This window comes from Mirounga leonina, unplaced genomic scaffold, assembly GCF_011800145.1.
Source record: "Mirounga leonina isolate KUSES-001 unplaced genomic scaffold, KU_Mleo_1.0 Mir_175, whole genome shotgun sequence".
In the NCBI taxonomy this organism is placed as follows: Eukaryota; Metazoa; Chordata; class Mammalia; order Carnivora; family Phocidae; genus Mirounga; species Mirounga leonina.
In genome coordinates this window covers 32,996,987-33,024,490 of record NW_023270453.1, presented here as the reverse complement: position 1 = coordinate 33,024,490, position 27,504 = coordinate 32,996,987, and the positions used below count along the sequence as shown (strand labels likewise).

At 44.9% G+C, this 27,504-nt stretch overlaps 1 protein-coding gene across 4 annotated transcripts; it reads right to left on the bottom strand.

Annotated features, from left to right (window-relative positions):
• On the bottom strand, positions 1-27,504 carry BFAR (bifunctional apoptosis regulator). Of its 4 annotated transcripts, none has more exons than XM_035022317.1 (8): positions 27,278-27,504; positions 15,472-15,568; positions 13,712-13,916; positions 12,733-12,902; positions 10,110-10,254; positions 4,767-4,940; positions 3,072-3,274; positions 1-1,336 (listed from the first exon to the last, which is right to left on the bottom strand). In XM_035022317.1, exons 2-8 carry the CDS (start codon positions 15,504-15,506, stop codon positions 1,144-1,146), a joined length of 1,125 nt encoding a protein of 374 aa, XP_034878208.1. In that variant the 5' UTR covers positions 15,507-15,568; positions 27,278-27,504; the 3' UTR covers positions 1-1,143. The 4 variants fall into 4 exon arrangements, with proteins under 4 accessions (XP_034878208.1, XP_034878205.1, XP_034878204.1 ...); XM_035022314.1 differs by having other exon boundaries at positions 15,293-15,568; positions 27,278-27,502; XM_035022313.1 differs by having other exon boundaries at positions 15,293-15,628; positions 27,278-27,501.

Below are 27,504 nucleotides of genomic sequence, written 5' to 3'. Positions count from 1 at the left end.
GCACTTTTATCTATATAAAAATCTTTATTTTACTTTCAAATGGTATCTTCAAACTTTCGGATGCAAAGTTTGAGGGAAATGTTCAGAGGTCCAAAGGATTAATGAAGGGTTCGTGGAGTCACAAAACAACACTGTGGATGGAAGCCTACCTCTGCAGGGCTGATCTTCCGACGGCTCACGTTCACACCTGCTGTCTTTACACTGGAAGGAAAGAAAGGGCCCTGCTTCATCTCATTCATATTTACAGTTACAGCACTTGGTGTAATTATACTTGCTGTTTTATACATCAGAACAGGACAGTAAGATTATACAGTGCAAGGTCAATGTACAAAATGTTTCCTTGAACAAAAGGATTATCCTGGATATTAAATTCCTGCAAACAAAACCAACCAACCCCACAACAATCATTTTCAGTAGCACTGAGGCAGCTCAGCCTGATGCGAGTCACTCTCCATTAGTGCCTGACATCCTACTCAATCCCCACCCCTGAGTCAGGGATCCAAACTCGCAGTGATTATGCACGGAAAACCTGACGACAGTCTGACCACCAGTCTAGTCTCAAACAGAATCCTTTTGGACGCTTAACTCTTGACAAATCTTCTAGCAACTCTTTAATAATACAGAATCGTCCATCAGATTTGGGCTTCTCCTCTGCATTTTTTATGTGCAACTGTCTACGCCTATGACAAAATCTTCTGGTTTTCCTAAATTTGCCTCAGAGGACGGGCCTGGCCCCAGCGAGCCGGGTCTTGGGCTCAGCCTCGGGCTGCAACTCGCGCCGGGAGCCTTTGTCAAGCGGGCCCGCTGACGCGGCAGCCTCTTGCCGTGGCCACATGCATCCTCTGGGGCCCTGGGGCCCTGAGAGCCGTGGTGGAGCGGGCCTCCGCAGTCCCTGTGCGGAGGGTGGCGGGCTGGGAGGTGCTGCTGCTGGGTCGGCCGAGCTCTGGGCTGTCAGTCCCTGCCGCCAGGATGCCACGGGCATGGGAGAGAGGACCTGGCTGGAGCCTCTCACAGACAAAGCAGCACCTTGTTCACGAGGCGCAGAAATAGGAAGTCTGCTCCCCCCCTCCTCCCCTTGCTCAAGCATCAATGCTCCGACGTCAAGGAGGCTGAAAGAGTCTCTCAGGGCCTGCGCAGTGCAAGTCAAAACACCTGGGTTTCCAGCCGTCGGACTTCCTTGACCACGAGATCAATGTTAATAATTGGGTTGAAGTACAGGGCCCAGTAAAATAAACAGTTGCAAACAAACTGAGGAATCAGGGGCCAGAACATAGCCACAAAAAGCCCCTGTGTTGATACCTTCCAAAAATGGCTCCACATCCTCTGAGGCACGGTCCTGGGAAAAGAAGAGAAGCATCTGAGAGGTGGAATGGCGATGCTGTTTCTAATGAGGACGCCAAAGAGCTCGGGCCCTGGCCTGGCCCTTGCTGCTGCAGACACCCTGCTTCCTGGCCCTGCTTGCCTGAGGCGTGCCTCTGCCTGACCCACCATCCTCCACTCCCAGCATGCAGCCTGTGGGGTGTGCCTGGTCCTGGTCCCCACACCGGGCAAGGACCCCCCCACCCCCCAGCACAGCCCCACCGGCTTCGTCGCTGGGTCGCACTTGTATGTATTTAATATCCGTATTTTCTCTGTAAGGCTATGGGCCTTCAGAGTCCAGACTGTCTGTGTTCTTTACCAAAACATCTGCAGCGCCCGGCAGAGAACCAGGGGCAGAGGAGGGGCTCAATTAACCATGAGCCTAAATAAATCAAAAGGAGATTCTTGTCAGGTTTTTGGAACTGTTTATAGGGCTGTTCCTGACTGACGAGGCCAAGAACTCTTTGAGTCATGGGATGTTTAAGGCTGTTAAGGATGCTGGTGTGGGGCTGTGTTACTTCTGCCTGCCCACTAGCCACCTTCTTTCTTTTGGAAACACTTCCTGAGTTTTCCTTCTGGGTGCCTCCTTCCCCTTTCTTTTCCATGTGGTCTCGGTGGATCTGAAGCCAACCCCTGGTTGGGGGTGAGGGGATGCCTTGAGCCTGGACAAGGAGAGCCTGGCATACCCCGGCACCGGGTGATAGGTCTGGGTGGGCATGGGACCCAGGCAGGGCCAATCAGAGCAAAGGAGTGTGACCCCCGAGACTATAAGTGCTATGGGGAAAGAAGTGCTCTCTCTCCACCAGGGGTGCTAAGCTGCTCAGATCTGTGCCCCGAGTGACCATGGGCCCTGCGTGAAGAGAGCTGCTGGAGGCTGAACAGAGCAAAGAGCAGGGCTGTGAGAGGGAGAGGATCAGTCCTGACGACAGCGTTTAGGTCTCTGGATCCAGCCATGCAGGAAGCCTTGGTGGGGCATCTCTCTTTTTGGGAAAGCCAATTCGGGCTGGTTTCTTTTCCTTTTTTTTTTTTAAAAGATTTTATTTATTTGACAGAGAGAGAGAGTGAGAGAGGGAACACAAGCAGGAGGAGTGGGAGGGGGAGAAGCAGGCTTCCCAGTGAGCAGGGAGCCTGACGTGGGGCTCGATCCCAGGACCCTGGGATCATGACCTGAGCCGAAAGCAGATGCTTAATGACTGAGCCACCCAGGTACCCCGGGGCTGGTTTCTATCACATGCAACCAAGAGTCCTGACTCCGACTGGCTAGCCCAATGCTCTCATTTTCCACATTAATCCAGAGAAGTGATTATTGTCCTGCTCAGTGGCCGAGCAGGATTAGAACTCATGCCTACAGAATTCCTCACCAGATCTCTTTATGCTCTACCACAGTGCCCTCTCCATAAAGAACCCTTTTCTTCTCACTTATGTATTCCTTAATACAATCCTTCATGCACACCCCCGCCCCCAGAAGTACATGATATGTTATTACACGGGGATAAGATATATGGAGAAACTCTTAAACAGTGAGCACCACGAAAACTTTCCCGCCCCCAAACATGAGGACAGTTTCCTATTCACTGCTTAAGCAGTGCTTCTAAACCAGGGCCCAAGGACTGTTTTCCTATTTACCTACTACTTCAGAGAGGACCCTTCCACCACTTAGTCTTTCTCAGTGCCTGCTGTGTCAGCCATCTCCAATGTAAAAACACACTTACTTCAGTTCACTTCTTGACCAGATCCTCCAGAAGGAGAATAATTCCAGAACCGAGAGTAACATGGCATTGACGATGAGAAACCGTGATGTCCAGTAATGGACCTCCAGCCAGTCCCAAGCAAATTCAGCAATCAGCTGGTACGGAAGGAGGGAGTACTTGAGAAGAAATTCTCTCCATTGTTTCCATGTGGGCTCTCGAAGATCCTTTAAAATAACATAAAAATAAGCACAAGTGGGCACAAAAAATCGTGAGGATTGACTTTTACGGAAAATACTGTGGTCCTCACAGTGAACCTTACGTTTATTAAAACACCTGCATATCCAACAGCATAACATGAGATTTCCATCCATCAGCTCACCTTTATAATAACTAATCTTACACTGGATAAATGTTACCAAAGAAGTTGAACTGAGATGCTTCTTATGTAATAGTGGAATCAGAAGTAAAAATCTAAGCATGAAGTATAAATAATGAGGGTGCAATGAATTGAAATTAGACCAGTTTTTAAATTTCTTCCTCACTGCATGGGTAACTCAGACAGTTTTCTAAATTCGACATCTTAACTGCACTGCAATGGTAACAGATCATGGGAAAATTAAACATACACCTTGAAAAAGTAGTTTTGGGGAAAATAAAAAACTCTAACTACAGATATTAGCAAATAATTAACCAGAGCATTTAAACAACTCATGGAGGCATCCAGAAGGCTTATGGAAGCTCAGCAGGACTGTGTACAATGGAGCAGATACTATTTCAAGAAGAAAGTGAGCCTGCTGAGTGGGCAGGGGTTGTTGGGGCTTGTTAAAATGGAAAGGCAGGGAGGTCTCTGTGCTCCCAGTCCAGCAAGGGCAGGTAACAGCAGGAAACTGGGTAATTAGATAAACACTGCATAGGGGCTCATCAGCAGGCTTTAAACTACACCCAAGGCTCAAGTCAGTTAGGCAGACACTTGACTGAAGTATTTTAAAAAGTGTCTTTGGAAATTTAGGAATTCTGCTTTGATATTTATGGGTATGGATCATATATGACGATTCCTATAACCATGTGACTTTTGATTTAAACAGATCCGAGGGACGGCCCCAAGAGCAGCAATGCAAAGGACATTCCCTGAAATACCAACCAGACACAGAGAAACCAGACACAGAGAAAAGTGGGATCCACCAACAATTCTGGAGGACTCCATGGGTCACACTGAAGACACAAAAGCCAAGGTGCGTAACTGTCTCTGCCAGGGGCCTGTGGTCAGCTGATGTGACAACTCCTATCAGTGAGGTGGATGAGGCTTACTCTTCTGAGGCCACTGGGGTAGATGCTAACCCTGCCCTGCGGTGGGACAAATAATCATCCTTTGGGGATCCTCTTAACAGACAGATGACCAAGCTGGAAGGTCCATAGATCTAACCTTCGGGCAATCTAGACCTAGGCTATCTTCTAAATTTAGAACAAAAGCGATGCTGTTCCCCTGCCCCCCCCCAAATATTTCAGGTCCAGAGGGTAGCCCCTCTTGCTGTGTAATGCAGGAAATAAAACTGGCTTCTGGGAGTGGGGAGGGTCTGCTCTGTGTCCTCTTAGAGGGTTTCTCCTTAAGGCTGGGTGCTGTTGGCTCTTCCATGACAGCTACAGTCCTGTCTCCCAACTCCAGAGCATGCTGAGGAGTGGCAGAATCATTGCATTCAAGGCACTCTGCAGACCTACCAAAAGCCTGGTGATGGTGTCCTCCCCGGAACTGTCTTCTTGCAGAGGGCAGATGGTGTGGATGAAGGGTAGGAAGGTGTCTGTGTAGTCAAATAGGTAGAGGTATAGCAGACCAAGTCTCGGGGAGCTCTTGAGGGCATACAGCAGGAACAGGGACCTGCCTGGGTTCACAGCCTGCAGAGGACAAGGCGGGGACAGGGCCGCATTACAATGGTGGTGGCCAGCTTCCCACCCGTGCTCCTCCACAGTCTCACACCCTTTGCCATCAGCCTTTCTTGTGTGGTTTGCACAGACAATGAATGAATGGATGAACGAACAAATGAATGAATGGCAAGAAGAGTCCAAGTAATCAGTATGTTGGGCTATGCTTAATAAAGCCCCAATCTTTCTCCATGGCTTTGTCAGGAGGAGTTGTGGGGAGCTGAGATACATACCCTAGGCACTGCTAATAAAACCCAACCTTTTTGGAAAACAATTCTGTAAACTGTATCAAAGAGTCTTAAAAATGTTTAATTTAGGGGCACCTGGGTGGCTCAGTCGGTTAAGCATCTGACTGTTGGTTTCAGCTCAGGTCATGAACTCAGGGTCGTGAGATTGAGCCCCATGTCGGGCTCTGCGCTGGGTGTGGGAGCCTGCTTAAGATTCTCTCTCTCCCTCTCCCTCTATACCCCCCACCCACGCTCACATGCACTCTCTCAAAAAAAAGTTTAATTTAACCAGTGTATGAGTGCGTACCACTTAAAAGTCATCAGAAATACAGAAGGCTTTACACATAAAATGTTTAGTGCTGCATTGTGTGTGACAGAGCAAGTGGAATCTGCGACCTAAATAATGAAGTTACAGTAGCTGTTTTAGCACAGAGTTCACACAGCCATTGAAAAATGAATATGGGCAATTTTGGGTAATGCTCGTGTTACACCGTTAGGTGAAACAACATTCAAAGACATATAGCAATCTGATCTCTCTGCTGTCGGCCCCATAGAAGCCAGGCCTCCTTCGCATCTGTTCCTAGAGGAGCACCTGGCTCACAAGAGATATAAGTGTTTGTGGAATGAATAGACAAACAGAAGGACCATTTAAACTATGCAGAGAAAATTGTCTGGAAGAAAATAGAGCAAAATGCAAAGTAAACCGTGTTTGACCCTCAGGTGGGACTGTGGACAATTTATTTTCATTTTCATCATTGCGGTAAATTTTGCTATGGAGAATGGGTATTTATATTTTTCCTGATTATAAAAGTAATTTCAAAGTGATTCAGTTTACTTGGGACACTACTAAGCATCATATAAAATGGGCAAAAGGTATGAATGGCTACTTCACCAAAGAAGATTTATAATAAGGATGGCAAATAAGCACATAAAAAGATGCTCAATATCATTAGTTCTTAGAGAAATGCCAAGTTGGATCAGTGTGTTAGCACCATGCACTTATTTGAATGGGGAGGGGTGGGTAGCAGGGCTCAACAAAGGGGCAGGAGGTAGCTTTGGGGAGTGATGGATATGTTCGCTACCTTGATGGTGATGGTTTCACAGGTGTGTGCAATATGTCAAAACTTATCAAACTGATGAACAGAGAAAGGAGATGTGCTATATATATATATATATATATGCACAATGGAATATATTCAGCCATAAAAAAAAGAATGAAAGCTTACCATCTGCAATGACACAGATGGAGCTAGAGGGTATTATGCTAAATGAACTAAATCAGAGAAGGACAAACACCGTATGATTTCACTCCTATGTGGAAGTTAAGAAACAAAACAACCGGGCGCCTGGGTGGCTCAGTTGGTTAAGCGACTGCCTTCGGCTCAGGTCATGATCCTGGAGTCCCGGGATCGAGTCCCGCATCAGGTGCCCTGCTCAGCAGGGAGTCTGCTTCTCCCTCTGACCCTCCCCCCTCTCCTGCTCTCTCTCTCTCATTCTCTCTCTCTCAAATAAATAAATAAAATCTTAAAAAAAAAAGAAAAAGAAAAAGAAGAAACAAAACAACCGAGGGACACCTGGGTGGCCCAGTCAGTTAAGCAGCTGACTCTTGGTTTTAGCTCAGGTCATGATCTCAAGGTCGTGAGATGGAGCCCTTGCATCGGGCTCCATGCTCAGTGGGGAGTCTACTTGCAATTCTTCCTCTCTCTCCCTCTGCCCCCACCCCCACCTTGTGCTCTCTTTCTCTCAATAAAAAAAAATGAAGAAATGAGAGAATTACAGTATCACCATTTTGCAAGTAAAGAATCAATGATCATGGTGGCTGCTACCGTCAGAAAGAAACAATTAGATATCATGAGCCTCTTGATGGAAGAAAACGCCACCACCTATGAAGCAGTCTTGTCAAATACCCAAACCAATGCAAGCTTCTAGATATAACTACTGGATTATGGGATATGCAGGAGATAGTAGAACCTGTCAGGTGACACCACAGAGAGACAAACAGCTGAATTCAAGATGGAGGCAAACTACAGGCAAAACTATTGAGTTTCATCAACAAATAAATGCAGGATAACAAAAACAGGGAGGGAGAATCCATACACTACAAGAGACTTGAGACACAATGGCCAAATGTAGACCTTGTTTGGAACAAACGAACTGGAAGAAAAAAAGATGTAGTACATTTAAATACTGCCAAGTTATGTGATATCAGGGAATTTAGTTTTGTTTTTAAATTTTTAAAAAAAGATTTTATTTATTTGAGAGACAGACAGTGAGACAGAGAGAACGGGGGTGGGAAGGGAGAAGCAGACTCCCCGCTGAGCTGGGGGTCCTGGACATGGGGCTCGACCCCAGGACCCTGGGATCATGTCCTGAGCTGAAGGTAGACACTTAACCGACTGAGCCACCCAGGTGCTCCTAGTTTTTTTTAAAAGAGTCTTTACTTTTTAGAGATTCACAATGAAATATTTACCTATGAAAAATAAGGTATCTTAGATTTTCAAAATAGTCAGGGGTGGGAGTAGGTGGGGGAAATCACTGAAATCAACATGGACATAAGTTGCTGTAGCTGGTAAGGGTACCTGGCAGTTCTGTAGTGTTACCCTGCTTTTGTGTATGTTTGAAATTTTCCATAGTAAATACCTTTGCATCCTAACGTAGGTGAGAAATAGACATGGGAGTAATTCATCATTCAAAAATGTTTCCCAACCTGTTTTTTTTTTTATTATTATCCCCTTTTAAAAACTTTTTTTTTTTTTTCATAATCCTGCCTCCCCATGAAATGTGAATACCGCAGATATACTATACATCTGTTTATGTACTGTGGTATTTTGGAGGGGGCCACAGATCACAAATTATCCAAGACTTTTTTTTATTCTTCACCTCCCACCAATCAATCGCCTTGGGGGCAATACTGTTCTTGTAAAATATGCAACATCTAAAGGAGCACTGGTCCCAGAAATAAAGTTGGAGTATGGCCAGCCACATCATGGTTAGTACAAGAGAAAGGGAGATGAGCAGGTTACCTCTTTGTGGGTCTGGTGTCAGTGTGAGTGCTTGGCTTCCTATCAGAAAAGGAGGAAAAGCAACCACCCGGTAAGGTGGTTATGATGATAGCACTTCAGTGGGGAGCTGTTTCTTTCATGTCGAATGAGAATAAGAATTGCACCCGGACACTAGGGCTGGAAGAATCTTATCACACACCTTTGGACCTGTCGGCTCATTGGCGATTTGTCAAATGGCCACCCTCTGGGAGAGGCTGCCCGCTCAGAAGACCTGAAGGAGCCAACTGATAAGATTCTGCCTGGGTCCAGAATCGCGTTCCCATTTGCTCTGGTTAATATTAAGATTACTTTTATGTATTTTATTATTATTTTTTTTCTTTTACGTATTTTAAATAGTCAGCAATAACGCACAAAACAACAAACCTCCTCCATGCCCCGTCTTCAAAAATTCTAAAACAAGTGTTTTTTTAGTTTTAAAATAATATGTGTACCAAGTCAACACAATGTTTTCCAAAAGGCACAGAAATGTATTGACAATAAAATTCTCCCTCTGTCCAAGTCCCAACCCCTAGATGAAAACACTAACAGTTTGTGTATCCTTCCACAAATATTCTATGCAAATGCGAACATACAGATACATACAAATGTGTCTATTTTCCAATGTGCTTTTCTTTATTTGCAGTTGACAGTACAACTTGGGCATCCTTCCTTACTGGCACACCCAGAGTCCCCACCTTCTACCTTCTTTTGTACTGGTTATATGTATGGGTGTGCCCTCTTTATTTAACCTGTCCTCATGATGGGCACTTCCCTTGATTTCCGTGTGCTGCTATTACCAACGATGCTGCGGTGAGCGTCTCATCGGATGACGTTTGGGGACCCAAAGTTCAGTTCTCTCTGTGATTACCGAGGAGGAGATGGGCACATGGGGCCCGGGGCCTGCTGCTGCTCCATAGCCAGCGTGTCCTAGAGGAGCCCGGCAAGGGGCGCAGCTGCCCTGCCCTTGACCCCCAGACCATGCTACCCGGGCTCTATGTGCTAAGAAGTGAAACTGCAGGTCAGGCGGTGGGGGCGGTTTAAATTTTACTAGTTATTGATAAACTGCTCTCCACAGAGACTGCACCATATTTAGGATCCACAGAACACACGAGCGTCTCTTTCCTTAGATTATGATGCTCTTGTCCTTGACAAGACCATAGAGGTGAAAACGATGCCATCTGCTTACTTCAGTTTGCACTTCTTTAATTATGAGTGAGCATTTTTTCCCTATGGACTTATGGATCATTTGTAATTACTTTTCTCCATGCTATCTTTTTTAGGATACAAGTCAGTATTCATTCCAGATATTTTATAATAAAAAATATTCGTTTTATGGTACAGTATTTGCTAAATCTTATCTGTGGTGCAGTCACGGTGAAGAGTAACTTATCTTCAACTCATAAAGTTGGAGATGTGTATTGCCTGTGAGCTAGCAATCCCGTTCCGCAGTACACACCGTAAAGTATGAGAATGTCCAAAGAATTTCCACAGCAGCACTGTTTCTAATAGCAAAAAGGGAAAGGATCTCAGGGTTCACTGACAGGACAAGGCCTCAACTAGCACGTGCTCGAAAGCGAACAGGAGTGAACTGGGGCCAGAGAGGTTGCTACTTGCAGAAGGACGTGCTCAGTTCAGGCCCCTTCCGTGAAGATCAGGGACCCGTGAAACAACACTCCTAGTGCTTGCGTACGCACACCCCCGACACAAGTAGGGACCCCCAGCTCAGCGGCAGGAGCATGGTACCTCTAGAGAGGGTGGGGAGCTGGGGGCTTCAGGGGGGTCTGTGATGTTTTCCTACTCAGTGGGCATGCAGATGACGGAGAGGCTGTTCTCTACACTTTTCTCAATTAAAAAAAAAAAAATAAAGAGTTCACCTTATATTCCCAGAGATTTTGGGGTGGCTTCACACCTAGGGCTTTGACACGCTCCAGTTCCAGGAGGATGGCTCTTCTGTGGCTGCTGTTTTCTATGGTATATGGCGCCCTTGAGAATTCTTCCTCTGTCAGGGTTAAAAGCAACCTGTCGGGGAGGGGGAGTAGCAGGAGGAGATTTCTTTTGAAGGCAAACTCTTCACAGTCAGGCTTGCACCCTATCAGCACAAATGCTTTAGGCTTGAGTAAGTTAAGACACTTAGTATATGGTATAACAGTAATAACAGCAAACCACTGAATCTTCATGACTCTCTAAAATGACTTCCGTGAGTCACCACAGATCCATTTAACAATTCTGCCCAGTAGGTGGCATGATGGCCATTTTGTGGCTGAAAAAATGGCTTGGAGACATCAAGTGGCTCAGCTAAGGCACAGCCTGGTCTCCTTTGCTCCTAACCTCTGATCTCCCAGCTACGCAGGATGACCTCTCACATACTGCCCTATTTTTCAAAATGTGTATATATAGAAAAAAAAAATTGGAAAGAAATCCAATAAAATGTTATGATTTTAAGAGTAGCTGTTTGGGGGTAGTAATTTAAGAAAAACGATGGCAGCTCCCTTGTCTGATCCCTTTCATCAGAAAACATGACTCCACCTCAACAATCATTCATCGTTAAAAACACCCCGGTGCAGCAACAGCTGAGAGCCCCACGGGCACACGACCGCTGGTGGATGGATGGAGGCTGATTTCCTTTTCTGGGGAATTTGGAAACATTTACCCAAGTTGTAAAGGTTTATGTCCTTTGACCCAGAAATTCCAGTTCTAGGAATCTATCTTCTGGAAGGAAGGCAATTACTCAAACATGTATTAGGTAGGTAGAGAAAAAAAACTTTTTTAACCACAACTGGGGAGAGGTGCTAATTCTTACAAAAAACAGACAATTCGAGTGGGAGCATTTGGCTTTCCCAAAGGAGGGTCAAGTGCTGAAAGCCCAGTTCCAGGGGGCAGTGAGTGGACGGCCGTCCGGGACAAGCGGATCGCGGCTGCTCTTGGCACTGCGTGGTGCGCTAAGTACTATCCTTCCACAGTCCCTCCGGGGAAGGAAAGACTCCAGTAAAGATGGACAGGGCTCTGGAAGGGGGCGAGGGGAAATGCTGATGGGCATAAGCGGGCCTCCCTAGAGCCTGGCAATTCGATACGGGAGTTCCTTGAATCAGGGCATTTGCTACAACATTGCTTGGAACTGCTTAGAACAGGATAAAGGAAACAATCCAGATTTGTTTTGGGAGAGATCAAATAGACTCCGGATATACACATACATGCATATATACATACACATATATAAACACAGGTCTGGTTAGTATAATTGCATTTTCAGTTTAAACAAATAAATAATAGGGGCGCCTGGGTGGCTCAGTCGTTAAGCGTCTGCCTTCGGCTCAGGTCATGATCCCAGAGTCCTGGGATCGAGCTCTGCATCGGGCTCCCTGCTCAGTGGGAAGCCTGCTTCTCCCTCTCCCACTCCCCTTGCTTGTGTTCCCTCTCTCACTATGTCTCTCTCTGTCAGATAAATAAAATCTTAAAAAAAAAATACATTTATGTGTATCTCTGTATAAACATGGAAAAAAAATCTGGAAAGATGTCCAGAAAGATGACCATGGTGGTTTTCCCTAAAGAGTAGAATTATGAGGGTATTTCACTTCCAATACCCTATAGTTCTACATTATTATTTTTAAGTAAGTAGTAAATACCTGCTTCTTTTGTAATCAAGAAGCAACACACAAAATGTCAATAACATAAAATGGTTCAGCTGCTTTGGAAAAACAGTTTGGCAGCTCCTCAAAACGTTAAACACAAGGATTTACTTTATGACCCAGCAATTCCATTCCAAGAGAGTACTGGAAATGCAGATCTACACAAAAACCTGTATGCTGAGGATCACGGTGGCACTGTTCGTAACAGTCCCCAAACGGAGTCAACCCAAGTGTCCATCAACAGAAGGATGGATAAATGAAATGTGGTTTAGCCACCAACTGGGATATTACTCAGCAATAAAAAATGCAAGAGGCATTGACACCTGTGACAACTTGGATGAACCTTGAAAATATTCTGCGAGGTGAAAAAGCCAGACCCAAAAGGTCATGAATATTGTCTGGTTCCATTTATACAAAATAGTCTAAATAGGCAAATCCATTGAGACAGCAAGGCGAACGGTGGTTACCAGGGGTTATGAAGACTGATGGCAAAAGAGTAAGAGCTTTCTTTTTGGCATGATGAAAATGTTCTAAAACTAGACTGGGGTGATGGCTGCACCCATCTGTGAATATACTGAACACCATGGATTGTACACTTTAAATAGGTGACTTTTAGGGCGCCTGGGTGGCTCATCGTTCCTTCGGCTCAGGTCATGATCCCAGGGTCCTGGGATCAAGCCCCTCATCGGGCTCCCTGCTCAGCGGGAAGCCTGCTTCTCCCTCTCCCCCTGCTTGTGTTCCCTCTCTCGCTGTGTCTCTGTCAAATAAATAAATAAAATCTTAAAAAAAAAAATAGGCAAATTTTATAGTATGTGGATCGTATCTCAATAAAGCAGCTTAAAAAAAAATGTCAGAAGATATTGCTTCTCACCTTCCATTTACTCTTTCCGCTAAAAACCTGTCTCTGTAGAGAGAGGCCCAAGGGCCCAGCTGTTCCAGCCAGAGGACGACTTCTTCCGCTGTCCACTTGGCCACGGCCTTGTGGACCAGGAGGTCGTGCTCAGATTCCCTGCTGCTCCAGTGATATACGAGCAGGACCACCTGGGGAAGAGGGAGAGCCCTTAACACAGAGGAAGGTCAGAGGCTGAGCGTGAAGGGAATGATGCCACGTTGGTACAAGGAAGCAAAGAGAGAGGGGGAGCGGAACTCTCGGGGGGGGGGGGTCCTCTCACTGCTGGGGGGTAAGGCCATGAGGGAACAGAGTCAGAAACAGGACTCAGTGCAGAGCATCTGGGGGCACTGCACCCTTTGACCCCAACATCTTGGCCGGTATAATGGACTTATCATGTGCCTTTTTTTGCTGGAAAATGTGTAACCTTTAAATTGTTGTAGCATGGAACTGAAAAGAAAACAGTCTGTCCATGGGATATTAGTAAAGTGCCGTGCTCGAGACTGGACCATCAAGGTAGACATGGTCTCGAATTTCAATTCTAATACCTCCTTGCATCGGTCTCCTCACCTCTAAAGTGGGAACAGTAGGGGCGCCTGGCTGGCTCAGTCAGTAGAGCATGCGACTCTTGATCCCAGGGTCATGAGTTCAAGCCCCATGCTAGGCATGGAGCTTAGGTTAAAAATAATAATAAAAAGAAATAAACAGACAAAATGAGAGTAATAACAGTGGCTATTGCAGAGGTTATGAAGAGCATGAAATGGAATAAAGCTAACAATAACTGGGCTCTGAATATGACATTGACTACTTGAGTACGAAGCATCCCCGAAGAATCATACAACCCAGCAGATGTCCATGCACGCAGTGAATCATCGCATACAGGTATGCCATCAATTACAAGGAACTGACTTCAGTGGAAACTGTGGAGGGCAGGGGCAGAGAAACACAGAGATAAACTTACTGCCACACCAGTTAAAGCGGTGAGCACTCCAGAAAAGAATCCCCCGCCTCTCTGAGGATTCACTCGGCCTGTGTTTGGAGCTAAAGGAACCTGATCATTCCCGTATTTCTGAAAGGCTGCAAGACTCTGGACTATGTCATTATTGTGCTGAATGTCTTCAAATCGCATTCTACTGGCATCAGGAAATAATTTTTCAATGGCATCCCTATGGAGAATAGAAAAAAAAATCACAAGACAGTTATCTGCCTAAATCTTATATGTTTAGAGGTTAAAATCAAACTAACAGTCAAGATTTAATAATATACAAGCACTTTAGAAGAATGGACAAGAAGGTTGGTTATGGCCCTGTTGGTAACAGCAAAAAATGAGAAACAACTTACACGTCAATGGTTAGAGAAATAGTCAAATAAAACATGGTCTATTCACACAATGGAATGCTACATGGTTTTAAAAATGAATTTACTGGGTATCACTTGTATCTAGATGGGTACGTTTAAGACATACATATCGTTGAATGAAAACAGTAAACTGTAGAACCATACAGATAGTACACCACAGACGTGAGGAAATATTTGGATTTCCTATTGGCACACATATGTATAAAAGTATTTTTAAAAATCTGAAGGAAATCATAACTAAGTCATAACTGAAATGACTCTGGGGAAAAAAGGAAGGATGGCAAGATAGGGAAAGAGAGGTCCAAGGGGTCTTTAACTTTATCAGTAATAATTCTAATTTTTTAAGAAGAATATAAGCAATTGAAGGTATCTATGTATTGCTTATGTTATAAAAAATTAATTCATAAAAAAGAAAACAAGTGGAGTTGAGTAGTAAGAGGAAGACCATTAGGTCCTACTATAGGGCTCTCCATTTTCAATTACCCATAATCAGAGAATCTTCCTTCAATTTAAGAGCAACCGTCAGGTAAACCAGGCTAACAGATGAGAGCAAAGTACTTGTAAATATATCTCATATGCAAAAGAGAAATGTTAGGTTAATGTTTTCATGGAGCTTTCTGGTACTCTGTTGGTATCAAGAAGGCAACAGAAGAAAAGCAAGGATTTTAGCCTCAAAGACCTCACAGGTACCTTATAAATATTATGGACAGAAGCAGAAAAGAACCTACTATCTGAAAGGTCTTGCCATTTGTTGTATGCATGAGAAGCTACCTCTATTGATATGAAAACTGGAACAGAATTTAGTCAAAGATGATGAAAATCAGCATCAAATTGATTTGTACAGAATTGTGCAGTTATACCACTTTCTCTATTAGACCTAGGTGTCCGCAGTAGATACAAATCAATAAAAAGTGTTATATGACAAAGGATTATAAGCAATGGTCTGATACCCAGAATTTCTTCTTCTCCTTTATGATAAACAATCACAGACAGATCACGATCAGCTGTGAGGAAGGGCGTCTGGGTCTGCAGTCCCTGGGCTCCCTGACGCACACACCAGCAGATCTAGAGTGACCACGGAGGAGGGCGGCTCTGCGCCTCTGGCCCTCTCAAGCTTGGTTGCTCCCGGGAAGAAAAAGCACACTGCTCGCTGCATGGGCGACCGATACGGACTGAGCATTACCTGAGGAGAATATTGACTTTAGGGAAACCTTCCCATTTTTCTCTGCATTCTGGACACTCTGTTTTCTTGGAAGAAGCCCACCACAAAGCTAGGCAGTGCCGGCAGAAGCTATGCCCACAGTTCAAGGTGGTGGGGTTAACCAGGATGTCGTAACAGCAGTGGCAAGAAAATTCACTAACAGAAATCTGAGGGCTGGTGCTCTGGAGAGGGTCATCCTTCTCGTGGGTCATCGTGTTCAGATCGTTCTGAGGAGGCTCCTCCATATCTTAGCAAATCCTGGGATGCACAGGCACAGAAAGCTTCAGACTTAGAGACTGTTGCAAAGCATCATTAAATCTAGAAAAAAAAAGACAACAACAGAACGGGGCCAAACAGTTTAGCAGGTGTTTGAGATTACTGCCGTTCTAGTAAAGGCAATTTTTATATGTGACCAACTTAATGTCTAAAAATTCACATTCCATAAACCAAATAAACCTCGCTGAATTTTTCTGCTCTGTCATACTTCTGAAAATTAGGTGAAGCAAAACAATGTAGCGGAAAGCTCAATGGACTTGGGGGCAGTGGAGAATCCTGGATCCTCTTCTTTCACCAACTTACTTGGAAAATGTAATTCCTCTGGCCTCAGTTCTCCCAATTAAATTTCTCAAGTCCTTTCATGTGTATGATTTATTTATTTATTTATTAAAAGATTTATTTATTCATTTGAGAGAGCAAGAATGAGAGAGAGTACATGAGAGGGGGTAGGGTCAGAGGGAGAAGCAGGCTCCTCGCCGAGCAGGGAGCCCGATGCGGGACTCGATCCCGGGACTCCAGGATCATGACCTGAGCCGAAGGCAGTTGCCTAACCAACTGAGCCACCCAGGCGCCCCTCATGTGTATGATTTAAACAAAACAAAACAAAACAAAACAGCTTTTTGGGCCAGTAAAATGTCTGGAGTTGGCAATAACAGATGGACTTCATGTAAATAATGCCTTTTTTATCCAGACAAATCTGCCTTCTCGTTAGGTATTTATTTATTTCATAAACATGTGATTGCAGAGGCTCCCACAGGAATAGTACGAAAAAGTTAGTGAAACCTTGTTTTCTTAAGTGCCCTGTGCCAGAGCAACTCCCCTGGGGCTCAATATACCCTTTCAATCCAAACACACATCACGCCCTCTGGATTTGGCCAATCTGGTGCCACAGAAACATGCTAATGTTGGTAGTAAGCAAACGGCAAAGGACCATACTCTTCTCGTTCTTATCTGGGTCTTAGGAGATTGTTTTATGGAGTGGAAGTATGGAACACCATGGAATTAGAATCCTAGCTCCTCAATCATGTGCTCCGTGACTACACATAAGTTACTTGAGCTCTCTGAGTCCTGTGTTCTCAACTGTGAAATGGTGGTTAACAGAAACCTTCAAGGCTTCTGGTAAAGATTAGAGACACTGAAAGTTAAGTGGCAAGGATGGTATATGGCATAAACAGGGGCTAATGAAATGATTATTCACAGTATTCCCGGTATTACTACAGTAGAGGCGCTGATGGGTAAGGGTTTCTCCACCTTGCTATTGTGAAGACAAGGGAAGTCAATCACTCTTCATCACTCATGGTGGTCATGCAAGAGAGGGCTCAAGTTTTGACACATTCCAGGTACAGTGGTTAAGAAACAGGTTCCAGGTCTGGGTTGCCTGGGGTCTTATTCCATGTCTGCCATTCAGTAGCTGTGGGGACTGGACTTCCTAGAGACTCAGCTTCCTCATGTATAAGTGGGGGTGGTAATAGCATTTACCCCACTGGGAGGGTTTAAGAATTAAACGTGAGAATGCAAGTGAAGTGCCTCGTACAGAGTCTGGCACGTGGTAAGTAAAGCACAGATGGTACCAATTTACCTGCTTTTAAATAGAGTCATGAGAATTGTATCACCTTTTATTATTTTGAAAGATTTACTTATTTATTTGAGAGAGAGAGCGAGCGACCACGTGTGCACACTAGTGCGTGTAGGAGGGAGAGTGGGGAGGGGCAGAGGGGGAGTGGGAGAGAGCAACCCCAGCAGATTCCGCACTAAGCATGGGGCCTGACATGGGGCTGGATCTAAAGACCCTGAGATCATGACCTGAGCCGAAACCCAGAGCTGGATGCAATGCCACCGGCATTGTATCACCTTTTACAAAGTGATGTATGATACTTACATAGAGCACTATATTTTAAGCAAATCTAGGGGCACCTGGGTAGCTCAGTCAGTTGAGCGACTGACTCTTGGTTTCTGCTCAGGTCCTGATCTCAGGTCCGGAGACTGACCCTAGCGACAGCTGGTGCGCTCAGGGCAGAGTCTGCCTAAGATTCTTTCCCTCTCCCTCTACTCCTTCCCCCTACTTTCTCTCTAAAATAAATAAAACAAAATCTTAAAAAAAAAAAAGCAAATCTATAAACAAAGACTAGAAGAAAATACAATGAAGTATTTGTAGCAGGTCTGGATATGTTGGGTGGGGGAGGGTTGTGATTCTTTTGGTTTTGGTTCTCTGTATTTATCAGGTTGTTCTTAATGAAAATGTGTAACGTTACAATAATTGTAAAAATATATATGAAATTGTAAAAAAAAAAAAGTTATATTCCTTTTGGCCCAACACCAGTGGGGGATTTTCAATGCAAAGAATAAACAACTGAATTTTAAACTCAGTGTTAAAGTGGAATAGAGATTCCTCATCAGTACTAAAAAGATAATTAGGCAAAGATAAAGTTAAAAGATTAAATATAAGATATACAATTTTAAAATATAATTAAATTAATGTTATTCATAATAATAAATGATAGTAAAGAGGGGAACAACCTTCTGTGAGGCCTAAACTGTTCTTTTTGGGGCGCCTGGCTGGCTCAGTAGTGAAGCACGAGACTCTCGATCTCAGAGTTATGAGTTTGAGCCCCATGCTGGGTGTAGAGGTTATTTAAAAATAAAATCTTAAAAAAAAAAAACCCCAAAACTGTTCTTTTTGGAAGACTTCAAATAAATGTTCTTAATGACAAACTTTAAATCATTTCTGATAATCAATCATATTTATTATTTGTATGTTTAGGAACATTAAAAAAATTCCTAAGTTGCTTTCCTTTGGGCAGTCTCTTCAAATTGCTAAGGAAGTGGGAGATCTTACATAGGTTTTTAGAAAAAGGAATCATTTTGATAAAGTAGTTCCTTTATCTGGCTAATGCTGATTCAACAGCTGCCATGAGAACATTATCCCAGGAAATAATAATTGACCCACTGCTATTTATTTGCTTATCAGTATTATTTTTTTAAGATTTTATTTATTTGAGAGAGAGAGAGTTCATGTGCATGAATGGGGGCAGGGAGGGGCAGAGGGAGAGGGACAAACAGACTCCCCGCTGAGCAAGGAGCTGGACATGGGGCCTGATCCCAGGACCCTGAGAACATGACATGAGCCAAAGGTAGATGCTTAACCGAATGAGCCACCCAGGCGCCCCGAACCACTGCTATTTATTAGGCTTCTCCTGTGAGCTGGGCATTGGGCAGGCCCCCTTAGGTACATTTAGGATCTCATTTGGATTCAGGGTCAGAGGAAAGATCCTGAGGCTCCCAGTGAGGGCTGGGCACGGGGTCAGAAAAGGGGGGCCTGACTTGGGCACTGCTGTCAGCATTTTCATGGGGACCAGTGAGTGACCCAGAGCTACAGGTCTGATATAGGGGTCTTGTGTGCCTAGTTAATGACAGGTGGGCCGATGGGAACACATAAAGGCTTCAGGGGCAATCAGATCAGCAAAGCTGTGCTTGAGTACGATAAATCCCCTCAGGTAGGAGGACCACACTAGGATAACTTAGAAGTAAAATGTTTATCACTTCTAGGACTAAGGTGACAAAAAAATGAAAAGAGCAAAGTAATGAAAAGTGATAAAGAAAGGGGTCAATGTATCTGAGAGACATTAAGAAAATAATTTATGGGCTCCGGTGACTAGAGGGAAAGAATGATCAAAGATGCTGCCTAGGTGTCAGAGCTAGGGAAGAAGAAAGGTACTTGTGATAGAAATGGGTCACTGTGAGCACATGGGACTGATCTTAGAAAGAAGTGGAATTTTAGAAAACTTAAGTTTGAGGTGATGATAAGACTTCCAAGTAGAATTGTTGAGTGAGCAGCTGGAGATACAAAACTGTAGATGGGAGTTAAGAATGAGGCGAAGTGTATGCATTTCAGAGTAATTTGCAGAGAAATGACAATATGTATTGAAATTCATTTCTTAGCAATTAGCCTTTTATTTTTTTAGAAGATTTTATTTATCTGAGAGAGAGAGAAAGCGCATGAGTGGGGGGCAGAGGCACAGACAGAGGGAGAAGCAGACTCTTCCACTGAGCAAGGAGCCCGATGCAGGGCTCGATCCCAGGACTCCGAGATCATGACCCGAGCCAAAGGCAGATGCTTAACAGACTGAACCCCTCACCAATTAGCCTTTTAGAACTAGAAGGTAAGAGCGCCTGGGTGGCTCAGTTGGTTAAGTGTCTGCCTTCGGCTCAGGTCAGGACCCCAGGGTCCAGGGATCGAGTCCCACATCAGGCTCCCTGCTCAGTGGGGAGTCTGTGTCTCCCTCTCTCTTTACCCCTCCCACCTGCTTGTGCTCTCTCTGTCAAATAAATAAATAAAATATTAAAAAACACCACTAGAAGGTATAAAGCCATTCCCTACCTTACCAGCTCTGAAAGTTTATTTCTCATGAGAAAAAACAAACCACACAATGGCATCTAAAAGGTATTTTTAAGTCATATTTTGAAAAGCTGAAGTGGCCACTAGTTTTGTCTCAAAACTGTCTTTAACAAACTAGAAACTGCATAGACTTTGATTACCTCTTAGGAACGTGGCTAGTTTCAGGTTACCCTACATTCAAAATGTGAAAGCTAACAGAGAAAGAGTACAATCTTAACCGAAGTCAGTTGATCTTTTGCTATTTCTGTCTGTCTGCTTTTGGGTTATTTCCATGAGGGAAAACAGCACTTTTGGAGGAAGAAAGTACCTCTTAAGTGATAAAATGTAGCTCAGACACCAAAGTTCCAAGCTGTGGGTCAACAACCCTCCTGCACTGGCAATGATTAAAGGCCTCTTTGAGAAAGCCAGTGTTCTTGAGGATGTTTAGAGATGTTCTCTATAAACTCAGCCCACAGCAGGAGCTGGGAGAGGGTTTTGCTGGCTCTTTCCGAGTTCCTTCACAAGGAAGCAGTAGAATGTCCCTGTGGCCTACTGTCTTCTTTCTCTGTCTCCAAGGCTCCAGAGAGGACTGGGGGAGGAGATCCAGTCCATTCTCTACCCCCTGTGCCCTGTTCACAGGGATACACTTTGGTTTGTGTGCAAGCGTCACATGAAATGACAAGTGTTAATTACCTAGTTCAAAACTAAGGGGGAAGAATGCCTGAGTTTGGAAAAGTCTGCAAAACTGCAAATAGAGACAAGTTTAAAATGACAGGTTGAGGGCGCCTGGGTGGCTCAGTCGGTTAAGCGACTGCCTTCGGCTCAGGTCATGATCCCAGGGTCCTGGGATTGAGTTCCGCATCGGGCTCCCTGCTCCTTGGGAGCCTGCTTCTCCCTCTGCCTCTCTCTCTGTCTCTCATGAATAAATAAATAAAATCTTAAAAAAAAAAAAAAATGACAGGTTGAACAGCACAGAATTGAAGAGTACAGCTAGCCTCTGCGGCCTGAGTCACTCTGAAGAGCTGTGGTTTCTGAATAAAAACTTGGGTCTTCAACTGATGTCTGCAGAGGCAAGTCAAGAGGTCCGTGCGTGCTCCAAAATTACATGCCAGGCTTGTGTTTGTACACAGGAGTGAGTAACATGAGCACTTGCTTGGACGAAATCTATAGTTTTTATCAGGTTCTCAAAGAGGACCAAGATCCAAATAAAGTTAAAAGCTCCTGTTTATCCACCAAGATAAAGACTTTTTAAAAAATTTTTAAAGATTTTATTTATTTGTGTGTGTGTGAGAGAGGGAGAGCGCACCCATGCGGTGGGAAGGAACAGAGGGGTAGGGAGAGGGAAAGGGAGAGGATCCCAAGCAGACTCCCTGCTGAGTGCGAAGCCCCATGCAGGGCTCCATCTCATAACCCTGAGATTATGACCCGAGTCGAAACCAAGAGTCAGAGGTTTAACTGACTGAGCCACCCAGGAGCCCCAGGATAAAAGATTTTATTTATTTATTTATTTGAGACAGAGGGAGCATGAGCAGAGGGCAGAGGCAGAGGGAGAGGGAAAGGGAGAGGGAGAAGCAGACTCCCCACTGAGCAGGGAGCCCCATGTGGAGCTCGATCCCAGGACCCTGAGATCATGACTTGAACTGAAGGCAGACACTTGACCGACTGAGCCACCCAGGCACCCCATTAAAGATTTATTTATTTTGAAGAGAGAGAGAGAGAGGGAGGGAGAGAGGGAGAGAGTGCAAGCAGGAGGAGAGGGAGAAGGAGAGAATCTCAAGCAGATTCCCTGCTGAGCGCAAAGCCTGAATCGGGGCTTGATCTCACAACCCTGAGATTATGACCTGAGCTGAAATCAAGAGTTGGATACTTAACCGAATGAACCACCCAGGTGCCCCCAGGATAAAGACTTTTTAAATGTTCTACAGCCCTCTGCTTCCTAGAGTGGCTATAATGAACCCAGGTGAGCCTTTCCAAGGTGAGGTAAATACTATTGCCATGAGCTTCCACCCTTTGTATCCTGGAACAGTCTCCACACGGGCAGCCACCACTCCACTGTGGTGACATCTGGCCTTTGGACAGGCCTTCATATGGTGTTGCTCTTTCTCCCTCTTTCAGAAGACAGGTTCTGAGTCCCAGTCTCACTATTTATGAGCCATGAGATTGTGGGCAAATCAGTCATTCTAAGTCTCCCATTAGCATACATAAGGAATGGGGTTACGCCGCCGACCTCACAAAGCTGTCATGAGCATTAAGGAGACACATATAAGTAAGCACCAGCACAAAGGAAGTGTTCAGTAAATGTGGTCTCTTCTTCCACGTCCAGGTGTGTGACACTTCTCAAACCGTGTAAGTGAGGAATCTCAAAAGTTGTTCTCATGCTCATGCCATATAATCAACAACTTGTTCTGACATCTCACCAATGTAACTTTTAAAACACCTGGAAAGACATTACTTCCTGAGGAAAATACCATCTCTAAAATTTCAGTGTCAAGAAACGGCATAAAGTTTTAGAAAACATGAATATGTGAAATATGACATGAACAAACTGTACAGTTGACCTTTTCTAAAATGTTCATGGGCATGATCTGTTGGCACAACTGATAGGAAACAATAATCACAGTTTGATTACTTGGGCAATTCCAAGATCTCTATCACTGTAACCTTTTCTGTGTTTCGCCAAAAAAACACCTAACAGACAGGCTATAGTTATCTGAAAACTCTATGAAGGAAGAAAAAGGGCTGGGATACAAATAGTCTCCCAATTATTCTGGCCGATTAAAGAACCTGAAGGAACTTTGCTACTGCTCCTGTGGAAGGACAACTGTTTGACTTGGTCAAGTACTTATCTGCGGATTCATCTAGAGGGCTACTCTCTGGAAGGAGGAGGGAACACTGTTGTCACCTGTTCGATCCCTTAGTCACCCCAACAGCAATTAATACAATAATTTGCATTGAATTTATAAAAAAAGAATCCATTAATTCTGAGTTTAAGTGGAGAATTTTTATACCTTAGCTTACAAAGATTTCACGTAACAATTGTTAACTCTTGAGAAGTTATAATCCTCAAACTGCTTTGTTCAGTGGTATATAATTACAGTTCTACCTGTTTATTCAACAAAACATTAATTGTGACGACAGTACATACCTAACGTTTTAGGAATAATCCTTTGGAGGGCTAATTTATTGGATTGCAGCCTGAAAATATGATCTCAATCATTACTTAGCAAAGATGTTTCACTGCAAGAATACAAACATTCTGGCTTTATATGGGCCTTTAATTAGGCTATTTATTTCTTTTCATTACATATTACTTGACAACAAAGATTAATGACAATTGCTAGTATTTACTGAGTCCCTATAATGTGAAAGGTAATCCTATGAGATAATTATTATTTTTTTTAAAGATTTTATTTATTTATTTGAGAGAGAGAATGAGAGACAGAGAGCACAAGAGGGAAGAGGGTCAGAGGGAGAAGCAGACCCCCAGCTGAGCAGGGAGCGCGATGTGGGTCTTGATCCCGGGACTCCAGGATCACGACCTGAGCCGAAGGCAGTCGCTTAACCAACTGAGCCACCCAGGCGCCCTATGAGATAATTATTATGCTCATCTCCATTTTACAGAAGAGAAAATGGAGGCCTCATTAATACAGGGCAGAGCCAGGTGTTGAATCATGGTCTGAGTTAAAGCCTGACCTCATAACACTACATTATTCCAACACGGTAATCAGTAATAGCTAATGGATCAAAGGACTAATTTGCTCCTTTATGCTGCTACTATGAAGTTGAGAAGTCCAAACTGAAGGAAATAAACTAGGATATGACAACACTGCATTTTGGAACATAAACTCCAGCTTATGATTGTTAGGGTGAGCATGGGTTTCCATGAGATAAATAAGCAGGAACAGTTACAACAGAAACAGGGGTGAGGGGGTGCCTGGCTTGCTCAGTCGGAAGAACATGTGACTCCTGATCTCAGGATCATGAGTTCCAGCCCCATGATGGGTGTAGAGATCACTTAAATAAATAAACAACCTTAAAAAAAAAAAAAAAAGAAAAATAGCGATGCCTATTTTTGGCACCACAGGTCTCCTTCTGGGGACAACACTATAAACACTGATAGAATACTGCAGACATTTTAAATGTCCAAAGAGTGACTGCACACATCTAGTGACTATGAAATAAAAAGAAATGTGCCCAAATGTAAGCAAGGCAAGGGTCAGAAATGGCAATAAAGAGAAAATATTATGTGCATTTCTTGTAGGTGGCAGAAATTGGCTTTCATTAATACAAGAGAAGCATTTCTGGGCTCTTACCAACTCTTGTCCAAATAGACATTCTTTTTTTTTTTTTTTTTAAGATTTTATTTATTTATTTGACAGAGAGAGAGAGAGACAGCGAGAGAAGGAACACAAGCAGGGGGAGTGGGAGAGGGAGAAGCAGGCTTCCTGCTGAGCAGGGAGCCCGATGTTGGGGCTCGATCCCAGGACCCCGGGATCATGACCTGAGTCAAAGGCAGACGCTTAACGACTGAGCCACCCAGGCGCCCCTAGACAAACTTTCTTTTTGGAAGGAGTCAGAAATTACTAGGGCAAAGGTAGCTAGCTAGCTCACAGGAGGTTGACTTGCTGCCTGAACTTTGAGGCCACAAGATTTATTGCTCCTCAGTGGTGCTGGGCAAGAGAACACACTAGACAGGTGTCCTGGCTCTCCGTGAGACTGTCCGCTTTCGTTTCTGTTATGTCACATATACTCAACAACCTGTCCTGTGTTAAATGCTGTAGATGTCCAGTAACTTGTGATAAAAATACTGGTTAGCAAGCATACTTCAATTATCTCAGTTTGAGCAGTCTTTGCCTCTCCAAATCAAATCCTGAGCTCCTTGAGATCAGGTATGAAGCCACAGAATTCTAACATGTTCCTAAAGAAGCTGGCACAAAGATGGGTTCTGGATATTTGTAGATGAAAATCAAATCAACATGTATCTGACTCCCTATGACAGTAACTTCTTTAGAACATCTGACAGAAACACCTGGAAGTTTGGTGAACCTGAATAAGGGTGTCTGAGAGAGAGGCCCAGGAACCTACATTTTCAACAAGCCCCTTAGGAGATTCTTATGCAAACAGAGGTTTGGGGACTAGAGAGCTGTTACATACTAATAAATAAATGTATATACCTAAATATATGTTTCAGACAAGGTATGGGTAAGGTGTGAGCAAAAAATAAAACACTTCTAATCTCATTTCCTCTTCTCTCCAGTACCTCCTCTGTCCAATGCCTGAATCATCCTCCTGGAGCAAAGTTCTAATCCAACAGTTCCTTTGCTCAAAACCTTCTTGACCATAAGAAATTAAAGCTCATATTATAAGCCTGTCATTTAAGAATCTTTATGGCCCGATAACAAATCAACGCAACTTTTTAATGAGGTTTTTTTTTTTTTTCCCTAAAGTAGGCTACACGCCGATGGTGGGGCTTGAACTCATGACCCTGAGATCAAGCATCTCATGCTCTATGGACTGAGCCACCTAGAAGCCCCAACACAACTTTTTAATAAGAGCACAAAGTCTGCAGCCAGAATGACTAGTTTCAAATCCCAGCTCCACCAATTCATAGTGGGACCTCAGGCAAGTCACTTAATCTCTGTGCTTCAGTTTCCTCATCTGTCAAATGGGGATATTAATGCCACATTACTGATAGGGGTGTTGATAGGATTAAATGGATATATGCACCACACTCAGAATCGTGCCCAGCACATAAGGGCAACATAAATGTTAGCTATTACTATTAATGATGATTATCTCCTACTACTCATCTAGTCACAGACGACACTTTGGTCCCATCTCTTAATTCCTGCTCCTTGGGCATCTTTCCATATCACACTGTTCCCATCATCTGTAATGCAGCTCCACACCATCACTGGGTCAAAAGTGTTCAAAGGACAAGATCCAAATCCCGTCACTTGAAAGTCTTTAATGAGTAATTCTCCTCACGTCCAAATTAACCCTTCCTGCCTCTGTGCATTAATATAACATTTATTTGTGTATGTTTCTTCACCTCCCAGACTGTAATTTCCCTGGAGAGGCTTGTATACTTAAAACGTTATGTTCTTAGGAACAGAAAGACGTGGGTTCCAAACAGGTCACATTTATTCTCCCTGAGCCTCCTATTTCCCATTCATAAGTTCAAGATAATAGTATCTACTCTGAAGGAGGTTTAAATGACAAACTCTATCCATAGGTACTCAAAAGAGTCTATTGAATAATAAGACTTAGTAGCATTAGCGCGAAGCACTAGAGCAGTTTTTCCAACACGTTTATGGAGACAGGCAGGGAAACGCAGAACACATCAGACACCCAGACTGGCTGTTTACAAAACAGCCCCGACGAGAACAAACCAAACCATCTATCTCGGCACGTGCACGCTGTGCCGGCTCTGGGGTGTGCCCGGAGGAGAGAGTAAACCTTCTTCCTATTGGCCTTTCCGAGGGTGACATCAAGACCACCCCCCCAAAGGACCGACCAATGGGCTTTAGCGGGGAGGACCCAACGGCGACAGCTCAGGGCATGACAGCGTTTGGGCTCTTTCTCCACTTCGTCAAAGTTGGGGGGCAGCCGCCCTGGGCACTGACAGGGCCGCCTCCTGCCCCGCCAAATATCCTCCGTTAGACACAACCTGATTCTCATTTACCCCTTTTTATTTTTTCTTTTAAAGAAAACTCCCCTTTTGCACAAGTTCCCATTAGGAGCCATGAGCACGGAATCCCAAGAGCTGGGGTCTAGCCTAACCCCAGGGCGGCTTTTGGGATTTCACTGTCCCTTTTGTGCGCGTCGTTACCCGGTTTTACAACGGGAGCAATCGTTCCGCTTTGGGGCAGGAACTGCCTCGCCCATCAGACCCGAAGCTCAGTCTATCAGGAGCCTGATCAATTCTGAACGCGCAGCCAGCCACAGGCTGCGTCAGGGGCTCCTGCGGCGCGAGCGTCTCTTCGTCCCCCCTCCAAGGTGTATGGAAGCGACACCCCCTCCCGCCCGCCCCGGGGAGGTCCTGGAGCGCCCGGCTCTGACCCGGACCCCCGAGGGGGCGCAGGCGAGGCCCAGCGGCCGGCCGTGCCGACGTCGTGCTCTCGGGAAGGGACGGGGGAAGTTGGCCACCCGGGGGTCCGCGCCCCGTGGCCGGGACCGTGGCTTCTCAGACCCGGGCCTGGGTGGGGAGCCCTGCGCACCTTCTCTGACCCGCCCCCCACAGCCGTCTTCCACACGCCGCCCCGAAATCGAGCCCGGGCCTCCCCCATGCCCTCCCCCGCCAGGCGGGGGCTTACCATTCGGCTCCCTTCGGGCCCACCCGGCCGCCGGCCGCCGGCCGCCTCCCGGACCCCCGCGGAAGCAGAGGAGAAGGCGGCCACTTCACTTCCGGAAATAGCAGAGGACTGACTGAGGAGAAGCGAGGCCCGGGCCCGCGACCATAGAGGAGAAACCTCACTCTTCTCCCAATCCTCTCAACCCCGCGACCTCCCCGCTGCCCAGAGCGGCCACTCCCCGGCCGAGG